At 53.1% G+C, this 19,344-nt stretch overlaps 2 protein-coding genes across 5 annotated transcripts in view; both read left to right on the top strand.

Annotated features, from left to right (window-relative positions):
* Positions 1-713: 713 nt before the first annotated feature.
* On the top strand, positions 714-11,435 carry GPR4 (G protein-coupled receptor 4). Of its 3 annotated transcripts, none has more exons than XM_045845222.1 (2): positions 714-810; positions 8,847-11,435. In XM_045845222.1, exon 2 carries the CDS (start codon positions 9,023-9,025, stop codon positions 10,109-10,111), a length of 1,089 nt encoding a protein of 362 aa, XP_045701178.1. In that variant the 5' UTR covers positions 714-810; positions 8,847-9,022; the 3' UTR covers positions 10,112-11,435. The 3 variants fall into 3 exon arrangements, with proteins under 3 accessions (XP_045701178.1, XP_045701180.1, XP_045701181.1); XM_045845224.1 differs by having other exon boundaries at positions 720-810; positions 8,272-11,435; XM_045845225.1 differs by lacking the exon at positions 714-810 and adding an exon at positions 7,004-7,045 and having other exon boundaries at positions 8,272-11,435.
* A 3,125-nt stretch (positions 11,436-14,560) lies between these two features.
* The window catches only part of OPA3 (outer mitochondrial membrane lipid metabolism regulator OPA3), a 62,256-nt gene continuing 57,472 nt past the window's right edge, over positions 14,561-19,344 (top strand). For both annotated transcript variants that reach the window (XM_045845240.1, XM_045845241.1), the window contains exon 1: positions 14,561-14,779. In XM_045845240.1, coding sequence (XP_045701196.1) covers positions 14,638-14,779 — 142 coding nt within the window. In that variant the 5' untranslated portion in view covers positions 14,561-14,637. The remainder of the gene's footprint in view (positions 14,780-19,344) is intronic.

The raw sequence follows: 19,344 nt of genomic DNA, 5'->3' as shown, positions 1-19,344 counted from the left end.
GGAGGCAGAGAATTAGGAAACGATAAGGGGCAAACATGGAACATTCGATGGCGGCCAGTTCTGTGGGGGAAAGAAAATAAAACAAGGAGGGGTTGCGAACCTCCAGGAGTGGGGTATGTTTTACAAAGTGGATGGTACTGACACCTCAGAATGACATCCCCATGACAGTGGGACTATACTGTGACCATATTGACAGGAGAGGAAACTGAGGCACAGGGAGGTCACCTCCAGCCTAAGGTCTGGCCAGGAGGCAGGGCTGGAACCGCAAGCCCCGGAACTCCTTCCAGGGGCGGCCCTGGCCCTGGGAGTGGGGACTTACCAGAACCCTATGTGGGTTCCCTTGTGGGGGGCATGCAACGACCAGGAAGTTAGTGACTTAGGTTTGGGGTCTCCGAAGGGAGGAGATGGATCCGCTGAAGGGCAGTCAATGGGGAGAGCCCCCGCACCCCGCCCCGTAGCTGGGGGTTTGATCAAATCGGAGGCGCGGGGTTGGAGGGAGAGCAGGCAAAGGGGTTAATGAGGCGGGGGCATCCAGACTGCGGCCTTCGAAGGACTGATGTGGGAAGGGAGGGGGTTCCGGCAGGACGTGAGAGCTCCCCAGCGCTGGGAGGCCTGAGTGGGGTGAAGGCTTAAAGGGGTTAAGGGGGAGCTACAAAGGAGGGGTTAATGGGGGCGGGCCTGGCAGGCCGGGGCGGAGCCTCGGCCGGTGAGGAGTCGGCGCTGGATCCCCGGGCCGCCGTCGAGCCCAAGACCTCGCAGCAGCCGGGAGCGGGAGCGCCGCCGCCCGCCCCGTCCAGCCGCGGCGCGCAGGTAGGTGCCGATCCCTCCCCGGTCCGCGTTTGTCGTCCGGCCTCCGCGGGGCGCTGTTCTCCGCGCCCCTGGGGGCTTTGCGTCCTTAGGTCGGCTGCCTCGGTCTCCCGCGCCGTCCGGTCCCCGCCCCTCTCTGATGCCGGCTCTCCTTACGTCTCCACGGTTGATTCTGTCTCTGGTCTGTCTCTCCACCCCTCTCTCCTTCTGTCTCTGATGTCTCTGTATCCGCGCGCCCGCTCCCTCTGGGTGTATCTCTGTCTCTCCATCCCTGCGTGTCTCCGTGTCGGTCTCTGCATCTCTGCCTGTCTCTCTCCGTCCATCTCTGTCTCTGCCTTTCCCCACCAGTCTTTTGACCACCCCTCCATCTGTGTGGATCTCTCTGCCTCCACCTCCGCGCCTTTCTGTCTCTGTCCATCTCTTTGCCTTTTCCCTTCCGGTCTCGCCGTCTCTCCCCATTTCTCTGCGTCTTAGACCCTGTCCGCATCTCATGGCAAATCCTCGCCCACCCCCAGAGCTTCCCCCTGGACTGAAGAGCTGCTTGGGGAGGGTGGGGGACAGCAGGGTTGCTACCTGGGGCAGGTAAGCGCTGAGTGACACTGTGACCCCAGCGCCCTTTTCACACAGTCCCCCCACTGCTCCTGAGGTCCCACCCACCCCACCCTCCAATTTCAGGAATTCCTGGCTGGGGGGTGGACTTCCTTTCACACTTCCTCCCTTCCAGGATTTGGCTGGGTCACTATTAACTCCTTCCTGCCTCTATCTCATCCCCCCTCCTTGAACTGGATGCCCCTGCTCTCCAAAGCAGGCTGGAGGGCAGCTCTGGAGTCCTGGGGGGCATCAGTTTGAGGGTGTGTCTGTGCACTCAGGCGGGAGGTGGGCTGGGAGTTTTACTGGGGGGCACAGCTGGAGATGATGGGGGCCATCCCCTCCAACGCCCCCTAGGACCCACCACCCGCCTCTTTCCTCCTGAACCCAGCAAGAGGGGCCCCCACCAGCTCTATCTCTGTGGATGACTCAAATTCAGATTTGGGTGAGGATGGCAAGGTTTCCCTTTCAATGGGGGGGTTCCCATTAGGATGAGATGACAGAAATGTATGAGGGCTCCCAAACTCGGAATCATATCATCAAGAAGCCTTGAATGTGAGGCCTTTGAATGGAAGGACCCAGACTGTGGGAATGATCGGAGGGGAGAACTGGGAACACAAGTCAAAGGTCCTTAAAACACTCGAACCCTTCAATCCAAAAAGATTCCTGCCGGAACCATGGCCGTTTCCAGTGTTCACAGCTGTGGGCTTGAAAGGACTTTCCGAGACATCTAGGCCAAGCACCCACTTTACAGATGGGGAAACTGAGACCCAAGAGCAGAGTCCCCACAGCAAGTCAGTGCCAGTTGGGGGCTGGGGCTCTCGTTCCACGGAAGCCTGAACCCAGAGAGCTGGCTTCTTTTGCTGCCACTAAATCGGATTAATTTGGAGTAGGAGGTCTTCCCAGGGAGGGGGAGAGTGCCAGCGTGGGTAGGAACGCCTGGGACCCAGAAGGGAGCACTTTAGAAGCAGAGAAGAGAAAATATTTCTAAAGCCATGGCGGTGGCCAGGGAGAGGGGGCAAGTGTCAGTTTGGGGGGAAGGGGAGGAATTTCAAAGAAGGGGGGAGACAGGAGGAGAAGTCAGGGGACAGGGATTAACTCCCTCCTGGTTCTGTCTCCTGACCCCCCCACCCCATGAAGCCCACTGGTCCCCGGGGGACAGGGCCTATAATTTGGTTTGTGTCTAGACAAATAATAACTCAGCTGCTGTGAGCCAGCAGGGAGGGATGAGGCCAGGCCCCCTGGGCAACGGGCAGGGCCAGGGCGGCAGCCTGGGCTCCTAGTACCTCCCGCTCCCCAGGTGGTGAGAACTGAGGGGTGAGGTGGAGGTGGTCACTAAACTCTCCCCAACCCCCTAGAGCGCTCCCCACTTCTGTCCCCTCCCCTGTGATGCTTAGTATCTCAGAATTCTGCATTCTGCATAATCTTAGAACTTCAGGCCGCTGGAACGTTAAACATGGAACTGATAAGGGGGAAAAGCAAGTGGGGTTTACCCAACAGACATTATGCTCCCATTTCTGCAAAAAAAAAAAAAAAAGGGAAATACGCACTCGTGTTTTTGCTTGGCAAAGATAATAATCACTGAGAGTTTAATAATAGATTATGAAAGTCATAGAGTGTTTTTTAAAAATCATAGAGCGTTCTAACAATAGAACTTTCGAATCTTGGAATGCGAGCCTCCTGGGCTGTGGGGTGAGGGCATGGAGAGCCATGGGGTAATAATAATAGAACGGAACAAAGGTAAGGCTCTAGAACACCGTTACAATAATAGAACAGTAAACTGGGCACTGGACTAACAATAGAACCCGAGGGTTTGGGAACGTGGGAATTTAGAACATGGGAGCGGCGGAGTCCAGGACCCTGGTGCCCCTTCCTGGTGGAGTGGGCTTTGGGGAAGATGGGGACCCGTTAGCCAGCAATAGCCAGCAAGGCGGTCAGCCTGGCCTGCCCGTCCCCTGGCTTCCGCCTCCACCAGGGCACCAGGTGGGGAGCGAGGCTTGGTGATCACATTTCGTCTCCTAATGAGAGGACTGGAGCTGGCCAGTCCCATGGGGCTGCCAGGGGAGCTGCGAGCCAGGGGAGGGGGAGCCAGAGCCTACAGAGCGGGGAAGTGGGGAGCCGTGGCCTGCTGGCCTCTAGGATGAATCTGGTGAGTGGAGGGTGGGAGTATGGGGGTTCCATCACCTCTCCTCTTGTCCTCTCATCCCCACCCCAGTTCTTTCCCCTTGCTGGATTTAGGGGTGGCAGGCGGACCTGGGGATGGATATGGTCAGAGCAGCTGAGGGATAAAGTGGGGGTAGAGGTCCGACCAAGCTGTCTCATCCCCCCACCATCAGTCTGCACTTGGGATTCTCACTCTTTGTGTCCCTCTAGGGGAGTGGGCATCAGGGACCAAATAGGGGGCCCTCTGAGACAGGTGGAGCTTCTTGTGGGGTCTGTGAGATTTGGGGATTGAGTCCCCAGCAAAGCCTGTGTAAGGGAAGCAACTTAGATCCCAAGTGAAGAGGGTCTTGACCCTGGGGGTGAAGGGGAGGAACTCGGCAAGGGAGTCAGGTGATGGAGGGATGCCCAGGACACTACAAGTCACTTGCTTTCATGGTGAGAAAGTTTGTGTATCTTTCAGCAGATTCTCAAGAGGGGCTGAGACCCCAGAAAGACTTGAGGAAAATTACAGGAGTGCAGGGAGTGTGGAGAGAAAACATCCAGAGAAAGGAAGCTCTTCCAGTTAAGAACAAACCTGCTGGGACCCTGGCCAGGGTAGTTCAATTGGTTGGACGTCGTCATTCCGCAAAGCAAAAGGTCACCGGTTCAATTCCTGGTCAGGCACATGCCTGGGTTGCGGGTTCAGTATTGGTCAGGGCATGTGCCAGAGGTGGCTAGTTGATATTTCTCTCCCTCTCTCTCTCCCTCCCCCTCTCTCTAAAAGTAAGTAAAATCTGCATTTAAAAAAAATATCTGCCCAGTCTTGGCACATCATGTGACTTGGAGAACTGCCTTGCCCCTCAGGGCCTCAGTTTCCTCATCTATACCAGGGAGGGGTTAGAAATAACCTTGCACCCCCACTTCCAACTCCACTCCCCGCCACTGTCACATGTTGTCACATACAGGCCTGCTGCATTGCGGAATTCTAACAGTCTGACATTCTGTGCTGACTTTTGGGGGCTCGATGCTGGGCAGATCTGGCAAGGTGGGGGGAGAAAGGAGGGTTGTCCAAGGTTCCTTCCCGATGCCCCGCACTCCCTGGAAGCAGAAGGACTGGAGGACAGGTGGGAGGAGGAGGAAGGGGTGAGTGTCCAGCTGGTTCCCCCTTGAGGAAATTAGCAATGGGAAGTATATTTCCTCTGGCCGCCAGAAATCATTCTCCATCCTGTGTGTCTGCCTCAGCCTCAGCAGAACCCAGGTGGTCTCCAGAGGGTGGGGCAAAGGGAAATCCTAGCCTTGGGGGCTGCATCCCACTACAGACTTGTTCCTGGTCTCAGCGTCCAGAGTCTGTGGAGCAGCAATTACTCGAGAAAGTGTAGATGACATCAACAAGGATTTTCCTATCTGTGATGTGACTGGTATGAAAGTGTGCCCCCTCCCCTTCTTATAAAGGGGGACCTGAAGCTCCTGAGGGAAAAAAAGTAATTCCCTCAATGTTACAAAAGGAAGGAGAGACAGGGCAAGAGAGAGGGGAGGGGACCGAGGGTCAGAGAGCCTGGGGAGAGGTGTTTTGGGTGACTTGGTGAGGGGGGGAAGGGACTGGATCCCACTATTATGGTCAGGAGCAAGCCCCCTCCAACCTATCTAAACAGGGTCCAGGAGCCCCTCCTCCCCCACCCTGTCTGAGTCTGGGTCGGGGCAGGCTCAGAGGGCAGGACTTCCCTCTGTAGTAGGACCCAGTCCTGGCCTTCCAAAGTCACTTCTGCAGCAGACAGGTCCCGCCCTTTTCACGGCCCACCCCTCATCTCTCTCTCTCTGGGTCCCCAGGGGCTTATCTGAGCCTGAAGTGGGGGGTTGGTGCTGCCTGAAGGGGCGAGGGAGCCTGTGTTGGGGAATAAGGTGCCCAATGCATGTTTCTTCAGTCTACAGTCATTCATTAATCACCTACTGTATGCTGGGGACACTACAGCGGTCAACACAAGGTCCCTGCTCTTTGGGAACTTCCGCTCCAGACAGACAAAAATAAGATACAGGTGCTGTGAGGAAAGAGCCCTGGGGAAGTAGACGTGGGCGGGGCTCTGGGTGGGAAGGGTGTCCCGGAGGACGTGAAGGAAGGAGGAAGCTAGTTCTTTCTTTTCCTTAATTTCTTTTTCTTTTTCTTTTTCTTTTCTTTTCTTTTTTCTTTCTTTCTTTTCCTTTTCTTTTCTTTCCTCTCCTCTCCTCTCCTCTCCTCTCCTCTCCTCTCCTCTCCTCTCCTCTCCTCTCCTCTCCTCTTCTCTTCTCTTCTCTTCTCTTCTCTTCCCTTATCTTCTCTTCATCCTCATCCAAGGACATGCCCATTGATTTTAGAGAGGGAGAGGAAGAAAGGGAGAGAAAGGGAGAGGGAAGGAAACATTGATTCCATTCTGTTGCCTCTCATACTTTCAAATGCACTTGATCCATGAGTGAACCCGCAACCCAGGCTTGTGCCCTGCCGGGGAATTGAACCTGTGACCTTTCAGTTTCTGAGACGATGCTCCAACCAACTGAATCCCAATGGCCAGGGCTAGAAAGCTAGTGCTAACGAGATCTGAACGAAGAGAGGTCCAGGTGGACAGTACAGAGAGAGCACAGGCTCTGAGGCTAGGAAGGTCACTCACTGCCAAGCAGGTCAGGCAGCACCTCGTCACCTGGGACAAGGAGTTGGGATTTCACCTCAAGTCCGTTGGGAGACCATCGGAGGGTTTGACACAGAGAAGTCACCAGGGCTGATGTCCACATTGGAAAGGCCTTTCTGGCTGTGGTGTGGGAAGTGGGGTGGAGGGCATCAGCGGCGGCCAAGAGAGCAGTGAGGAGGCCACTATAAGGGTCCCAGCAAGTGAGCCAGCTTGGTGGTGCAAAGCAGGCAGTGGCAGGGGTTTTAGAGACAGGTACAAACTCAGGATTTATTGTGGAGGACGTAAAACCAGAGGGGTTTCCCATGGAAAGATGCTCAGGCATCTGGGAGGTTTCCAAGGACCTGCTGTGTGACTTTGGGCCCATCCCTTCCCCTCTCTGGGCCTCAGTTTCTTCATCTGTCCAACTGGCTCAAGCAGTGGTTTTCAAAGTGTGTCCTGGGGATTCGTCAGAGGTGCCGCCCACCACCTGCCACTTTCTTTCCTTAAAAAAAAAAAAAAAGATTTTATTTATTTACTTTTAGAGAGGGGAAGGGAAAAAGAGGAGAGAAACACCAGTGTGGGGTTGCTCCTCCAGCACCCTCTCCTGGGGACCTGGCCTGCAACCCAGACATGTGCCCTGACTGGGAATTGAACCAGTGACCCTTTGGTTCGCAGTCTGTGCTCAATCCAGTGAGCCACACCAGCCAGCACCCCCCTGCCCCTGGCTTTTTAAATTCTCACCTGAGGATATTTTTATTGATTTTTAGAGACAGAGGAGGTGGGGAAAGAGAGAGAGAAATGAATGTAAGAGAGAAACATCGATTGGTTGCCTTCTGTACGTGCCCTGACCAGGGATTGAACCCACAACCTAGGTATGTGCCCTGACTGGGGATAGAACCTGAATCCTTTGCGTGTATGGGATGGTGCACCAACCAACTGAGTCACCCAGTCAGGGCCCCTGCCACCTTATTTTATCTGGAGCACAGAGCAGCTTTCCTTTTTCTTTGTCTTACATGGAGCTTCCAGTTAAGTTTTTTTTTTTCCTAAAGCCCATAAAATCAAACCTGCACAACCCCCTGGGTGGAGCTGCTTCTGAAGATGCCTCTGATTGAGGCTTCGCTCCTCTTCTCTCTGATGGCGAGGGGCTTGGTCCATGACTGTCCCTTGCACTGTGCTTGCAGGTCTTCCCAGGACCAAGGAAGTGATGCGCCCAAGGTTCACACTCGGGAAAAGTCAGAAAGGAGGCAAAGAAGTCTGTGGTCCCCGAGGGAGGGGACTGCAGGCGCTGGCCTCGCTCCCTGCCCTTGATCAAATCCAGCAGCCTCCTCTCTCATCCCTTTCCCCCTGCCCTCTGCAGCTACGGTTCCCAGCCCCACTGTCAGCCCAGGGCCACTCTCTGTCTAGTTATTTCCGAGTGGAAACTGAAACACAGGCTGGAGCACAAGGGGCCAGAGACGAGATTTCCCCTCTCCGGTCATCAGGACCTTGGACAGGTCTCTGAGCTGCTGTGTGCCTCAGTTTGTCAACTGGAGGGAACACACAGTACTTTCCTCATGGGCTTCTTGACATTTTAATGAATTAATACCCATAAAAGTGCTCGAACAGGGTTTACTAGGTACTGGGACTCATAAGCTTTAGCTGTTATCATCACCATTATCATCATCATCATGATCAAGAACGGGGTACCCTGGGTCAGGAGTGGGAGGCTGGTCGTGGTTCCAGTTTCGGTTCTTGTTCAGTTCCTGCCCTGCTGTGCGTTTTTTGAGGGGAGTGACTCAGCCTCTCTGGGCCCGTCCTCCCTGCCCGTAAAAGGGCAGCGTTAACCTAGCCCAGCATTTCCCAAAGCGTGATACGATTGTTGTGCCAGTTTTGTGTGGTTTCTGGAAGAAAGTTCTAAAATCTAAATTGGGTTATTATTTTAACATCTATTAGGGGAAAGTCTCTCTGGCACTTCAGATCTGTGTTTTCAGAGGTCTGTTGTCTGGAATGGGGCTCAATTAGGCATTATCTGCCACCTATAGGAATAAGGGCGAGCAGTGTGGGAGCAGGGGTGGGGTCCGATGCCCGGACCCCCTCACTGAGTCCTCTCTCCCCACAGGAACCGCAAAGTCAGCTCTGAACCGTGAGGGGGGCCACCTCATCTCAACTGCTCAGCAGGACCAAGCCTGAGCCCTCCCCTCCCCACTTCAAACTGCCCCCTCCGTCTGTAACCCTCCTCTGATCCAGCCCTTACTCACCTCCTTCCTGTGTCTTAAAAACCCTTTCCACATTCCCCAGACTGAATCCTTCCTCCCTGCCCCACCCCACACACCGCCTCACCCCCAGCACCTCCTTTTCCATCTTCTTCTCTTCATGGGCCACTTTACTTGCTTCCTCGTTTCTTACCCAGGTCCCAGGAAATGCTAGCAGCCCCCCCCACCCCCACAGCCTGGTTCTGTCAACACTCCTTAAGAGTAGCCTGTCCTGTCTCAACACCATCCTGAATATTTCCTGCCGGCGGATGCATAGACACTCCCCTCTGCCAGCTTTTGTGTTACCCCGTCACTCCCTGATTTAATTTCTGATCAGGCCTATAAAAACCTCTTTGAGGAAGCTCTTGGTTCATCCCGCTATTCTGCAACAAACCTCCTTCCTGTGCTAACTGAGTCCTTCCTCCGACTTTTCCCTCTCAAGCTCCACCCCTGGCGCAAGATTCACGGTCAACCTCATCTCTTCCCCGAGGCCTGGCAACCACCATGTCCCCCTGAGCCTCCAAGGAGGGGGCTCAGGGGCCCCGATGGCCTCCCGGCCCCCGCGGCCCCACAGCCCCCCTGGGCCATGGGAAGCCCCTGAAAGCCCCAGCGCCGAGGATGGGCAACCGCACATGGGAGGGCTGCCACGTGGACTCGCGCATGGACCACCTCTTCCCGCCTTCCCTCTACATCTTCGTCATCGCCGTGGGGCTGCCCACCAACTGCCTGGCTCTGTGGGCCGCCTACCGCCAGGTGCGGCAGCGCAACGAGCTGGGCGTGTACCTGATGAACCTCAGCATCGCCGACCTGCTGTACATCTGCACGCTGCCGCTGTGGGTCGACTACTTCCTGCACCACGACAACTGGATCCACGGCCCTGGCTCCTGCAAGCTCTTCGGCTTCATCTTCTACACCAACATCTACATCAGCATCGCCTTCCTGTGCTGCATCTCGGTGGACCGCTACCTGGCAGTGGCGCACCCCCTGCGGTTCGCCCGCCTGCGCCGCGTCAAGACGGCCGTAGCCGTGAGCTCCGTGGTCTGGGCCACGGAGCTGGGCGCCAACTCAGCGCCGCTGTTCCACGATGAGCTCTTCCGCGATCGCTACAACCACACGTTCTGCTTCGAGAAGTTCCCCATGGAGGGCTGGGTGGCCTGGATGAATCTCTACCGGGTCTTCGTGGGCTTCCTGTTTCCGTGGGCCCTCATGCTGCTGTCCTACCGTGGGATCCTGCGGGCCGTGCGGGGCAGTGTGTCCACCGAGCGCCAGGAGAAGGCCAAAATCAAGCGGCTGGCCCTCAGCCTCATCGCCATCGTGCTGGTGTGCTTCGCGCCCTACCACGTGCTGCTGCTCTCCCGCAGCGCCGTCTACCTGGGCCGCCCCTGGGACTGCGGCTTCGAGGAGCGCGTCTTCTCGGCGTACCACAGCTCGCTGGCCTTCACCAGTCTCAACTGCGTGGCCGACCCCATCCTCTACTGCCTGGTCAACGAGGGCGCTCGCGGGGACGTGGCCAAGGCCCTGCACAATCTGCTCCACTTCCTGGCCAGTGACAAGCCCCAGGAGATGGCCAATGCCTCCATCACCCTGGAGACCCCACTCACTTCCAAAAGGAGCAGCGTGGCCAAGGCCATGGCCGCTGGCTGGGTGGCAGCTCCGCCCTCCCAGGAGGACCAGGTGCAGCTGAAGATGCTGCCACAGCCACAATGAACCTCAAATTAAGCAGAGCACTGCCTCCCACACCCTTGCTAAATCTCATCCTACACTCCCTACCTTTTTGGTCTGGTGTATGCAAATTGTATGTAAATAAGGCTGTGTTACTCTTCATAAGAATATAAGAAAATAGGAAAATGATAAGGTCAGCGTGTCACTGGTCAACTGTCATCCTCCACCATGACCCCTTAAAAATTCAATTGAAGTGTACCTAGCCCTGTATGGGCAGTGTTGGTGACACAGTGGTGACAAATAAGACACCTGGCCCTCATGGGTTCCCACTCCGATGGGGACGACGGATCTGTCCCTGGACATTGGTGACCCAGAGTGGGCAGGGCTCAGCCAGGACAAGTCAGGGTCTGGGAAAACCCAGAAGGGCATCTGACCTAGTCTGGAGGACAGGGAGGGCTCCCCGGAGGAGGGGACCAGTAAATTAAATTTCCAGAAGGTAGAGGCACAAAGAGAGAAAAGTTCGGATTATTTCCAGAAAGACAGTGAAGGAGAGTGACTCAAAGGGAAGGTGGAAGGAGAAATTTACTGAGTGTGGAGTGATCACTTTACTCCTGGGACCCCCCTATCTTACAGGGGACAGTGAGCAGGACAGAACAATCCTGAGTTTTTAGATGAACAGCATTCTGCAAGTCGGGACTGAGGAAGAAGGGGAGAATGTCCAAACCCAAACGAAGAGCAATCAGGGCAGGCTGGCTGGAGGAGGGGTGAGGAGGGCAGGCTGGGGAAGGAGACTTGGGACAAGATTCAGTCACAGATCCATTTGTACCTACCATGTGCCCTGTGCTGGCCGGGGCTGGGGACATGGCGGGTGACCAAGACAGCCCAGGCACCACTGTCATGGGGCTCACAGTAAATAAGTAAATCAAAATAAGGTTTGGAGTGAAGGGACAGAGGGTGACATGGAGTCTGATCTACATGAGGTCAGGGGGGCTCACTGAGATGGTGGCTTTTGAGCAAAGACCTGAAGAAGCTGAGGGGTCTCAGCCCAGTGGCAGTCGGAGTGGTGGGGAGAGCATTGCAGGCAGAGGGAAAAGCTAGTACAAAGCCCCGGAATGAGAGAGTGCCTGAATTCTGAGACATAATAAGCACAATGGTGTGACTGGAGCAGACAAGAGTGACAAGAATGGGAGGTGAGACTGGCCAGGGGACAGAGGCCCACCTTTCAGGGCTTTTAAAGTCCTGGCGAGGCCCTCGCTGGTGTGGCTCAGTGGACTGAGTGAGGGCCTGTGAACCAAAAGGTCACTGGTTCAATTCCCAGTCAGGGCACATGCCTGGGTTGCAGGCCAGGTCCCCATTTGGGGGTAACATGAGAGGCAACCACATATTGATGTTCCTCTCTCTCTTTCTCCTTCCCTTCCCCTCTCTCTAAAAATAAATTAATAAAATAAGATAAATGAAGTCCTGGTGAGGACTTTGCCTTTTACTCTGAGATAAAGGGAGCCACAGGAGGAGGGATGTGCTTTGACTTAAATGTTAACAGGACCTGACTGGCTGCTGAGTGGGGAACAGAACAGTGGAAGTCAGGGCAGAAGCCGGGAGCCCCGGGAAGTGGCAACCGCAGTTGTCCGGGCGGGAGATGCTGGCAGCTGGAGCAAGGAGCAGGGCTGAGCTTTGGGATTTATTCTGAAGGAATACAGTAATGGAAGCAGCACATGGGCCCGTGGGATTGTGTAGCGTGAGCCTCTTGCCCATCCTGGGAAAAGGGGAACTGAGAGCCTGAGCTGGAGGAACCTCTGGGAATGATCCCAGGCCCTATTCCAGGCCAGTCACTGGAGAGGCCAAGAGACTAGTCCAGGGTCACACAGCCGGTGAGTCAGCCTGGGGCCAGCCTAGGCTAGCCCTCCCCTCCCCCTCTCCGCCTGTGTTCCCACGCCCCAGAATGGCCACCACTGTCTGCTCCAGTTGGTGTCTCCCTCCCTCCCCCGGCCCTCTGAGGTCACCAGGAATGGTCCTTTTCCTATAATCAGGCTGGAGAACTGGAGGAAGCCCCCAGCCCTGGACAGGTCACGCCCCTTCTGGTAGATCACTTTGCTTGGCTGTGTAACTGACTTCCTCAAGCTCCTGATGAGATGGGATGATCCCCACCCCCCCTCCCCCGCCCCCTACACACATGCCCTTGCCCCAGAAGTTCCCAGAAGAGGTTCCTGGAAACCCTGCTCAGAGAAAGGAAGAGGAGGGAGGAGGGGAATGAGGGGGGGGGGCGGAAACTTAATGAAGAAAATGGTTTTGCAGGAAGGGGGGTTACTGAGATGCAGGAAGTTGGGGCTTTGGTGTTGAGGGGAGAGATTGGAGGGGAGCCTGGGATCTGGGGGCCCCAGTAACTTTCCTGTCCTGTCTCACTGCTGCAAAGCTACTGGGAGGGAGATGTAGGTGGCCAGATGTTTTGAACACAGTCTCCTCAAAGAATCAGATGAAAGACCCCTCCATCAAATACTCATTCCCATTCATTGGTAAATATTTCTCCAGCACCTACTATGTGCCTGGCACTGTTCTGGGAGCTAAGGAAACAACAGTGAATTAATTATACAGAAAGAAGTCACGTACAAGTTTGGACATGCCCTAAAACCATCATGGGGGACCTTAGTCCCTCCCCCACAGTAGGTTCTTGGGCCCCAGGCTAACTCCCCTAGGGATCAGGACAAGGTCCTGGGTTGGGACTTAAGAAACACCAGCCTCAGCTTCCCTCAGCTTCATCCCAATGACCCTTGAAACACTGAATAAATCATTTCCATTCTCCGGCCTCAGTTGGCCAGTCTGTAAAATGGGGAGGAGGTTGATCTCAAGTGGATGTGGACCTCGAATAGGCCCCAAAGTTTCTCACACTTGTAGTTCAGAAAGGATCCTGGGGAGGGGTTGTTTTTATGGTCTTGCCATTCTTTTAAAAGATTTTACTTACTTATTTTTAGAGGTGGGGGTAAGAGGAAGGGAAACATGGATGTGCAGGAGATACATTGATTGGTTGCCTCTCGCATGCCCCCTACCAGGGCCATGGCCTGCAACCCAGGCAGGTGCCCTGACTGGGAATTGAACCAGTGACTGTTTGGTTTGCAGGCCGGTGCTCAGACCACTGAGCCACATCAGGCAGAGCTGGTCTTGTTATTCTTAATACACAATTTAGAATATCTGGGTTCGCACATGCCAGTGCCATCATTATTTCAGGTGAAGAAACAGGTGTGTTGGTGCCTGGGACTTAACAAAAGATGGTCAGGGAGTCAGAGTAGATACAGAGGAAAGCCCAGGGTCTCCCGACTCTGCATCCTGAAGGTTTGTTTCCTCTTCTCTGCTCCTCTCTTCCTCTCCCTCTGCCTCTCCTAGAATCTCTCAATTACCCATCAGCACTCCACCACCCAGGAATTTCTCTCAACCCCTTTCTGACCTTGTTTATATGATTTTGCTCCCTGCTGGGTAAGGGAGGACAGTCTGGGACATGTCCTTAAACTTCCTGAGCCTGCTCCCTGGGGGCCCTCACCCCCCAATGGAGGCAGTGGGGCTGCTTGAGACCCAGTACGGTTTTATTGCCCCAGATGCTGGGCTGTGGACCTCTGCTGGCTGAGGGACCTTGTGCCAGTTTCCTGCCCATCTCTGGGTCACAGTTTCTCAGTTACTTGGTAAAGGGTCGGATTAGCTGCTTCTGGAGAAGAAATTCACCCTCATGCTACAGTAAGCAATAATGATGCTAATGACTGTTGATTGAGCATTTAATATGTGACTGGCACCATTCTAAAAGCTTAACATAATTACTATGTTTTTACATTCAAGACGCGCAGGCAAACCTCACAACCCAATAGGATAAATGTTGTCATGATTCATGTTTTGTAAACAAGAATTCTTTCGCTCAGAGAGGTTAAGTCACTCGCTTACTATCACACAGCAAGTGAATGATGGAACCGGTATCTCAAACCAGGTCTGTAAGACTACAAGCCAGTTTCCCCAGGATGATTGGGAATGAAGCCCAACACAAAATCGTAAATTAACTTAAAACGTTATGAGATTTTTTGCTTATGTGTCACAATGTATGTAATGTGTGGCACAAGACAACTCTTCTAGTGTTGCGCAGAGACGCCAAGAGGTTGTACACTCCTAATCCTAGTGAGAGCTCTATCCTGCCGGGGTAGGTATATTTGGGATTCCTCAGCCATAATTAGGACTAATTGAGAGCCTCACTTGGGCAGAGAAGCAACCCAGGTACGCAGTCACGACAAAGCGCCGCAGCGGACTCGGGCGTGGGAACCCATCTACGCTCCCGCAAGCAGCCGTTTAACGGCACCAACCTCTGACCACCTCACTTCCGCCACATATTTGCATATTCGTAGGTGCGTCACCGTAGACACGGTGAAATGAAGGAGCGCCCTTGCAGATCCCCTCCCAGCGTACGCACGTATGTACGCACGTACGTTCGTACGTACGTATGCACGCACGCACGCACGGCGACAAGCAGACGGGGGAGGAGGGAGAGTTTGGAGGCGCCCCTCCCAGTCAGCCGGGTGGCGCGTCCCCGTGCGACCGGCAAGATGGTGGTGGGTGCGTTCCCTATGGCGAAGCTGCTATACTTGGGCATCCGGCAGGTCAGCAAACCGCTTGCCAACCGCATTAAGGAGGCCGCCCGCCGAAGCGAGTTCTTCAAGACCTATATTTGCCTCCCGCCGGCTCAACGTGAGTCTGACCCCAAGTCCCTCCAACCTTTCCAGTCTCCAACCCCTCTCAGGTGGTTGCTTAAGGGATGGACTTCTGTTTAAGACCAATCACAGCCTGAACCGGCAAAGTCTTGCAGCCAATAGGGAGGGTCTCTGGGGTAAGGGCATTCGGTTAGTCCAATTGTAAGAATGGGTGTGGGCTAAGGGGCGGGGCGGGGCGTAAGCCCCCTGAGTTGAAAATACCAGCCAATAGAAGAAGAGAGCGCGTGGAGCTGGCGTATAGACGAGCCAATAGTGTGAAAAGAGAGTACTTTGGGCGGGGTATTCTGAGACTGAGAGGAGGTAGGGGCAAGCAGAGGAGGGACTAGACGGGGTCGTTTCTAGGCGCTTTGACTTCCTAAACTTTGTCCTGTGCCTCAGTTTTCCTCCCGCCCTGGGAGGTGAGAGGCGCTTGTATATCATCCTTTTAGGATATCGGTTTGCCCCAGTTAATATTCTGGGAAATAGGACTGGGTTAGAAGCGTGGCTCAGGGCGAAGTGTGGGCCTGGGAGTCTGGAAAAGGGTAATTTTAACCAGAGTGGACACTCATCCATCTGTTCATTAATCCACTGATATACCGGGTTTGTTCGTCCATTCATTTAGTAGACAGACTGCTGGTTTTTTGCTGGGTACTGGGAGACACAATCATGACTGTCATTGTCAATCCAGAGTGGCCAGGGTGGCGGCGACTGTGGAGCTCAGAATGGCCACCTGATGCAGGGACCTGGTGCCAGGAGGTCTGTCTAGAGAAGGATAGCCCGAGCTGAGATCTAAAGGGCATAGTACACGCCTAAAATATGAGCTATTTTATTTATTTTTGTTTTTAAAAAAATTTATTCATTTATTTTTAGACAGAGGGGAAGGGAGGGAGAAAGAGAGGGAGAGAAACATTAGTGTGTGGTTGCCTCTCGCGTGCCCTGTACCAGGGAACCTGGCCCACAACCCAGGCATGTGCCCTGACTGGGAATAGAATCTTCAACCCTTTGGTTCACAGGCCTGTTCTCAATCCACTGAGCCACACCAGGCAGGGCAAAGTATGAGCTCTTTCAAAAAGATGAACTATATGCTCTAGGCCTGTGGGAACATGGAGTAAGGAAATGAATGTAATTTGTTTCTCAGGAAACCACCATTCATCCAGCCATCCATCTGTTACTTCATTTACCATATTTTGCAGTGTATAATGCACACCCATATAGTTGTGCGCATCATACACAGAATTATTATACCTATGGTATGTAATGATCATACCCATATATAATGTGCATCCTTATATTTCCCTCAAAAATTTGGGTTAAAAAGATGCACATTATACATGGCAAAATATGGGTAGCTAGTATTTCCTGATAATCGTCTCTGTGCCTGGCCTTGTTGGTGAAACAGTAGAGGGACCAACCCAACCCAGTCTTCGCCCTCAAGGAGCTCCCAGTCCAGTAGGGACAGACCCATTCTACCAGAGTGATGACCAGAGTGGGCAGAGCTGGGATGGGATTACCCACTGGACACCTGACCTGGCTTGGGGTTCAGTGAGGGCTTCAGGGTGAGGAGAACTTCACCAAACAACAGGGGCATGGAGGATGTTGAGAGACAGGGAGGAGCATGCGCAAGGAGCAAATGGTTAAGAGGAGCACGCCTTTTTTTCTTTCTTTATAAGTCTGGGTGCTTTAAGTTTGCTTTCCAGGGCCTACAAACAATTCTTAGTCCATTGACATTTGGTTGACGGGCCCTCTGCCATAGCTGCCGATCTTACACTGGAAAGGGCTGCATTGCACAGCAAGTGCTTTCACATCAGCCCTCTCATTTGACACCCACACTATTTTGTCCCCATGTCAGGAAAGGGAAATGACTTCTCCCAGTTTATAGAAGAGAAAACAGAGGCTCGAGAGCTTCCGGAAGTGAATTGTTGAGGTCGCACATGAATTTGTGCCAGAAGCAGGACTTATGTCCTGCACAGTGGATTCCCAGAGCTGGTTTCTGTTTCCTGCCACTGCCTTTCACCCAAACACCCTGACATGCCTTAGCATTATGGAGTAGAAGTTGCTTCTTGGATGCCCCAGCTGGTGGACCTCAGTGGATTGAGCCTGGGCTTGCGAACCAAAAGGTCACCTGTTCGATTCCCAGTCAGGGCACGTGCCTGGGTTGCAAACCAGGTCCCCAGTAGGGGGCATGCAAGAGGCAACCACATATTGATGTTTCTCTCCCTGTCTTTCTCCCCTCCCTCTCTCTAAAAATAAATAAATACAATCTTTAAAAAAAAGTGGCTTCTTCAGTTAGACTGACATGGGTTCCCATCTGGGCCCAACCCCTCCCTGTCAGGTAGCTTTGGGCAGGTCACTTAACCACTGAAAGCTTCAGGCTCCTCTTCTGTATAGTGGGCCACTTAATGGACAGTCACTTTTTGCCAGACAGTGTGCTCAGTTCTTCACAGGCCTTCTAACATTAAATCCTCACAAATTATTGTGAGATATATACTGTTACTATTCCCATTTTGTGTACTATATATGTTTACATTTGTACGTTTATACTCTGAACAGTACATAATATATTGTGAGAGGTAAGTGGATATATAATGTAGGTCCATGGTTCTCACTGAATTGTGGCTATCATGTAGATATTGTGGATACAGCAGAGAAGAAAAGGCAAAAAATCATCAGGAATGCAGGAGGAGAAGGAGTTTTCGGGGGGCAGGTTGTAAGTCTAGATAGGATTATGAGGGAGACCTCACTGGAAGTGCAAGGAGAGGAGGCAGTAAGCAGTACAGGTGGCTGGGGGAAGAACATTCTAGCCCAAAGGCTCTGCACGTGCTTCGGCCTCACTCTGAGTGGACAGGACTCACAGCAGGGGCTGAGCAGAGGAAGTACAGGATCTGCATTGTATTGTAACAGGGCCCATTTGGCCATCCCAGGGTGAGGTGGGTGCAGGGAGGGGCACCCACAGTAGTCCAGGTGGGAGGCTCGTGGGAAGGAGAAGTCAGACTCTGGAGAAGTTTCTTCCTCAAGTCTTATTTTTAAAATTTCAAACCCACAGAAAAGCTGGATGAAAGAGTGGTATAGTCATCAGTGACATACCCTTTACCACTTATTTCGTTCGTTATTAGCCTTCAACAAATTTGCTGTGTCTTTGCTCTCACATGTATGCGCATATGTGTCTACGCACTTTTTTCCCTGAGTAATTTGAAAATAAGTTGTGGACCTTACACTTCACCCCTAAATATTCAATCTGTATCACCTGGGAACAAAGACATTCTGTATGCCACAGTGCCAATGCCACACCTGAGAATTTTTTAAAGTGTTTTATTTATTTATTTTTAGAGAGGGGAAGGGAAGGAGAAAGAGAGGTAGAGAAACATCAGTGTGCAGTTGCCTCTCATGCACCCCCTACTGGGGGCCTGGCCTATAACGCAGGCATGTGCCCTGACTCGGAATCGAACCAGTGACCCTTTGGTTCGCAGGCCAGCACTTAATCCACTGAGCCACACCAGCCAGGGCACCACACCTGAGAATTTTAATACTGATAACAGTAATGTTGATAACAATGTTATTTAATGTATAGCTCATATTCTGATTTCTTCAACTTCCTCCAAGTGCCTCTTTTTACTGTTTATTATTATTTTTAAACTAGAGCCTGCTTAAAGAACATGTACTATGTTTGATTATCATGTCTCTTTAGTGTCCTTTAATCTATTAATACAGCAGGGCTCAGCAGTCTGGCCCACTGCCTGTCCTCATAAATAAAGTTTTATTGGAACACAGCCACACACATTTGTTAGCATAGTGTCTGCGGCTGCGAAGGTAAGTTTGCATGGCCCACAAAGCTAAGATATTTGCTCTGTGACCCTGTACAGGAAATGTTTGCTGAGCCTGCTGTGTAACAGCGTCCCTGTCCTTTCTTGTTTTTTGTGACATTGACACTTGAAAGAGTCCAAGCCAGTTGTCCCAAAGAGTGTCCCACAGTCTGGGGGTTTTGATCCTTTCCTCTGATTTGATTTGCGTTGAGCATCTTTGGCAGGAACACCACAGACTCGATGGTGTGTCCCAAGGACATCACCCCAGGGGGCTACTGATGTCTGTGGCTTCCGTCATTTGTGACGGTGACTTGGATCCCTTGGTTAAGGTGGTGACTACTGGAGAACCTTTCCTTTTCCCCTTAGCAGTGAATAACCAGTGGGCTTGTTTGGAAGGTAGAGCCGGCAGGATTTCCTGGGGACTGGGCGGGACAGGCAGCCTGGAGGAGGGGCAGGTTGCACAGAAAGGACCAGGAGTTCAGTCCAGGATGGGTTCAGTGGGAGATGTTCTCAGATGGTGGAGAGCACTGGCTTTAATCATTAAACTCCCTTTATTATGTTGTTTGTGCCTTCACATTGCCAGCTGCCCATGGCTGTGGCCCTCAGACGGTGCGATTAGAATTTCCCAGAGCCAGCAGCAGCTTCGAGTTCTTCCCGGGTCAGGCCTTCTGAGCTGACCCACACGTCCAACGTCCGTGCCTTTGGCTGGGACCCCTTTGACTAAGCAGGGTAGGCTGGCTGTCTGTGTTGCCACAGAAGAAGC

This window comes from Phyllostomus hastatus, unplaced genomic scaffold (genome assembly GCF_019186645.2).
Source record: "Phyllostomus hastatus isolate PE091 unplaced genomic scaffold, TTU_PhHast_1.1 phas_contig_468, whole genome shotgun sequence".
NCBI classification, from domain to species: Eukaryota; Metazoa; Chordata; class Mammalia; order Chiroptera; family Phyllostomidae; genus Phyllostomus; species Phyllostomus hastatus.
Note: the sequence above shows the minus strand (reverse complement) of the source record. Positions and strands in the feature narration are given on the sequence as shown.

Bases quoted from the DNA above. Each gene is read 5' to 3' on its own strand.
- GPR4 (XM_045845222.1), top strand. From the start codon at position 9,023: ATGGGCAACCGCACATGGGAGGGCTGCCACGTGGACTCGCGCATGGAC.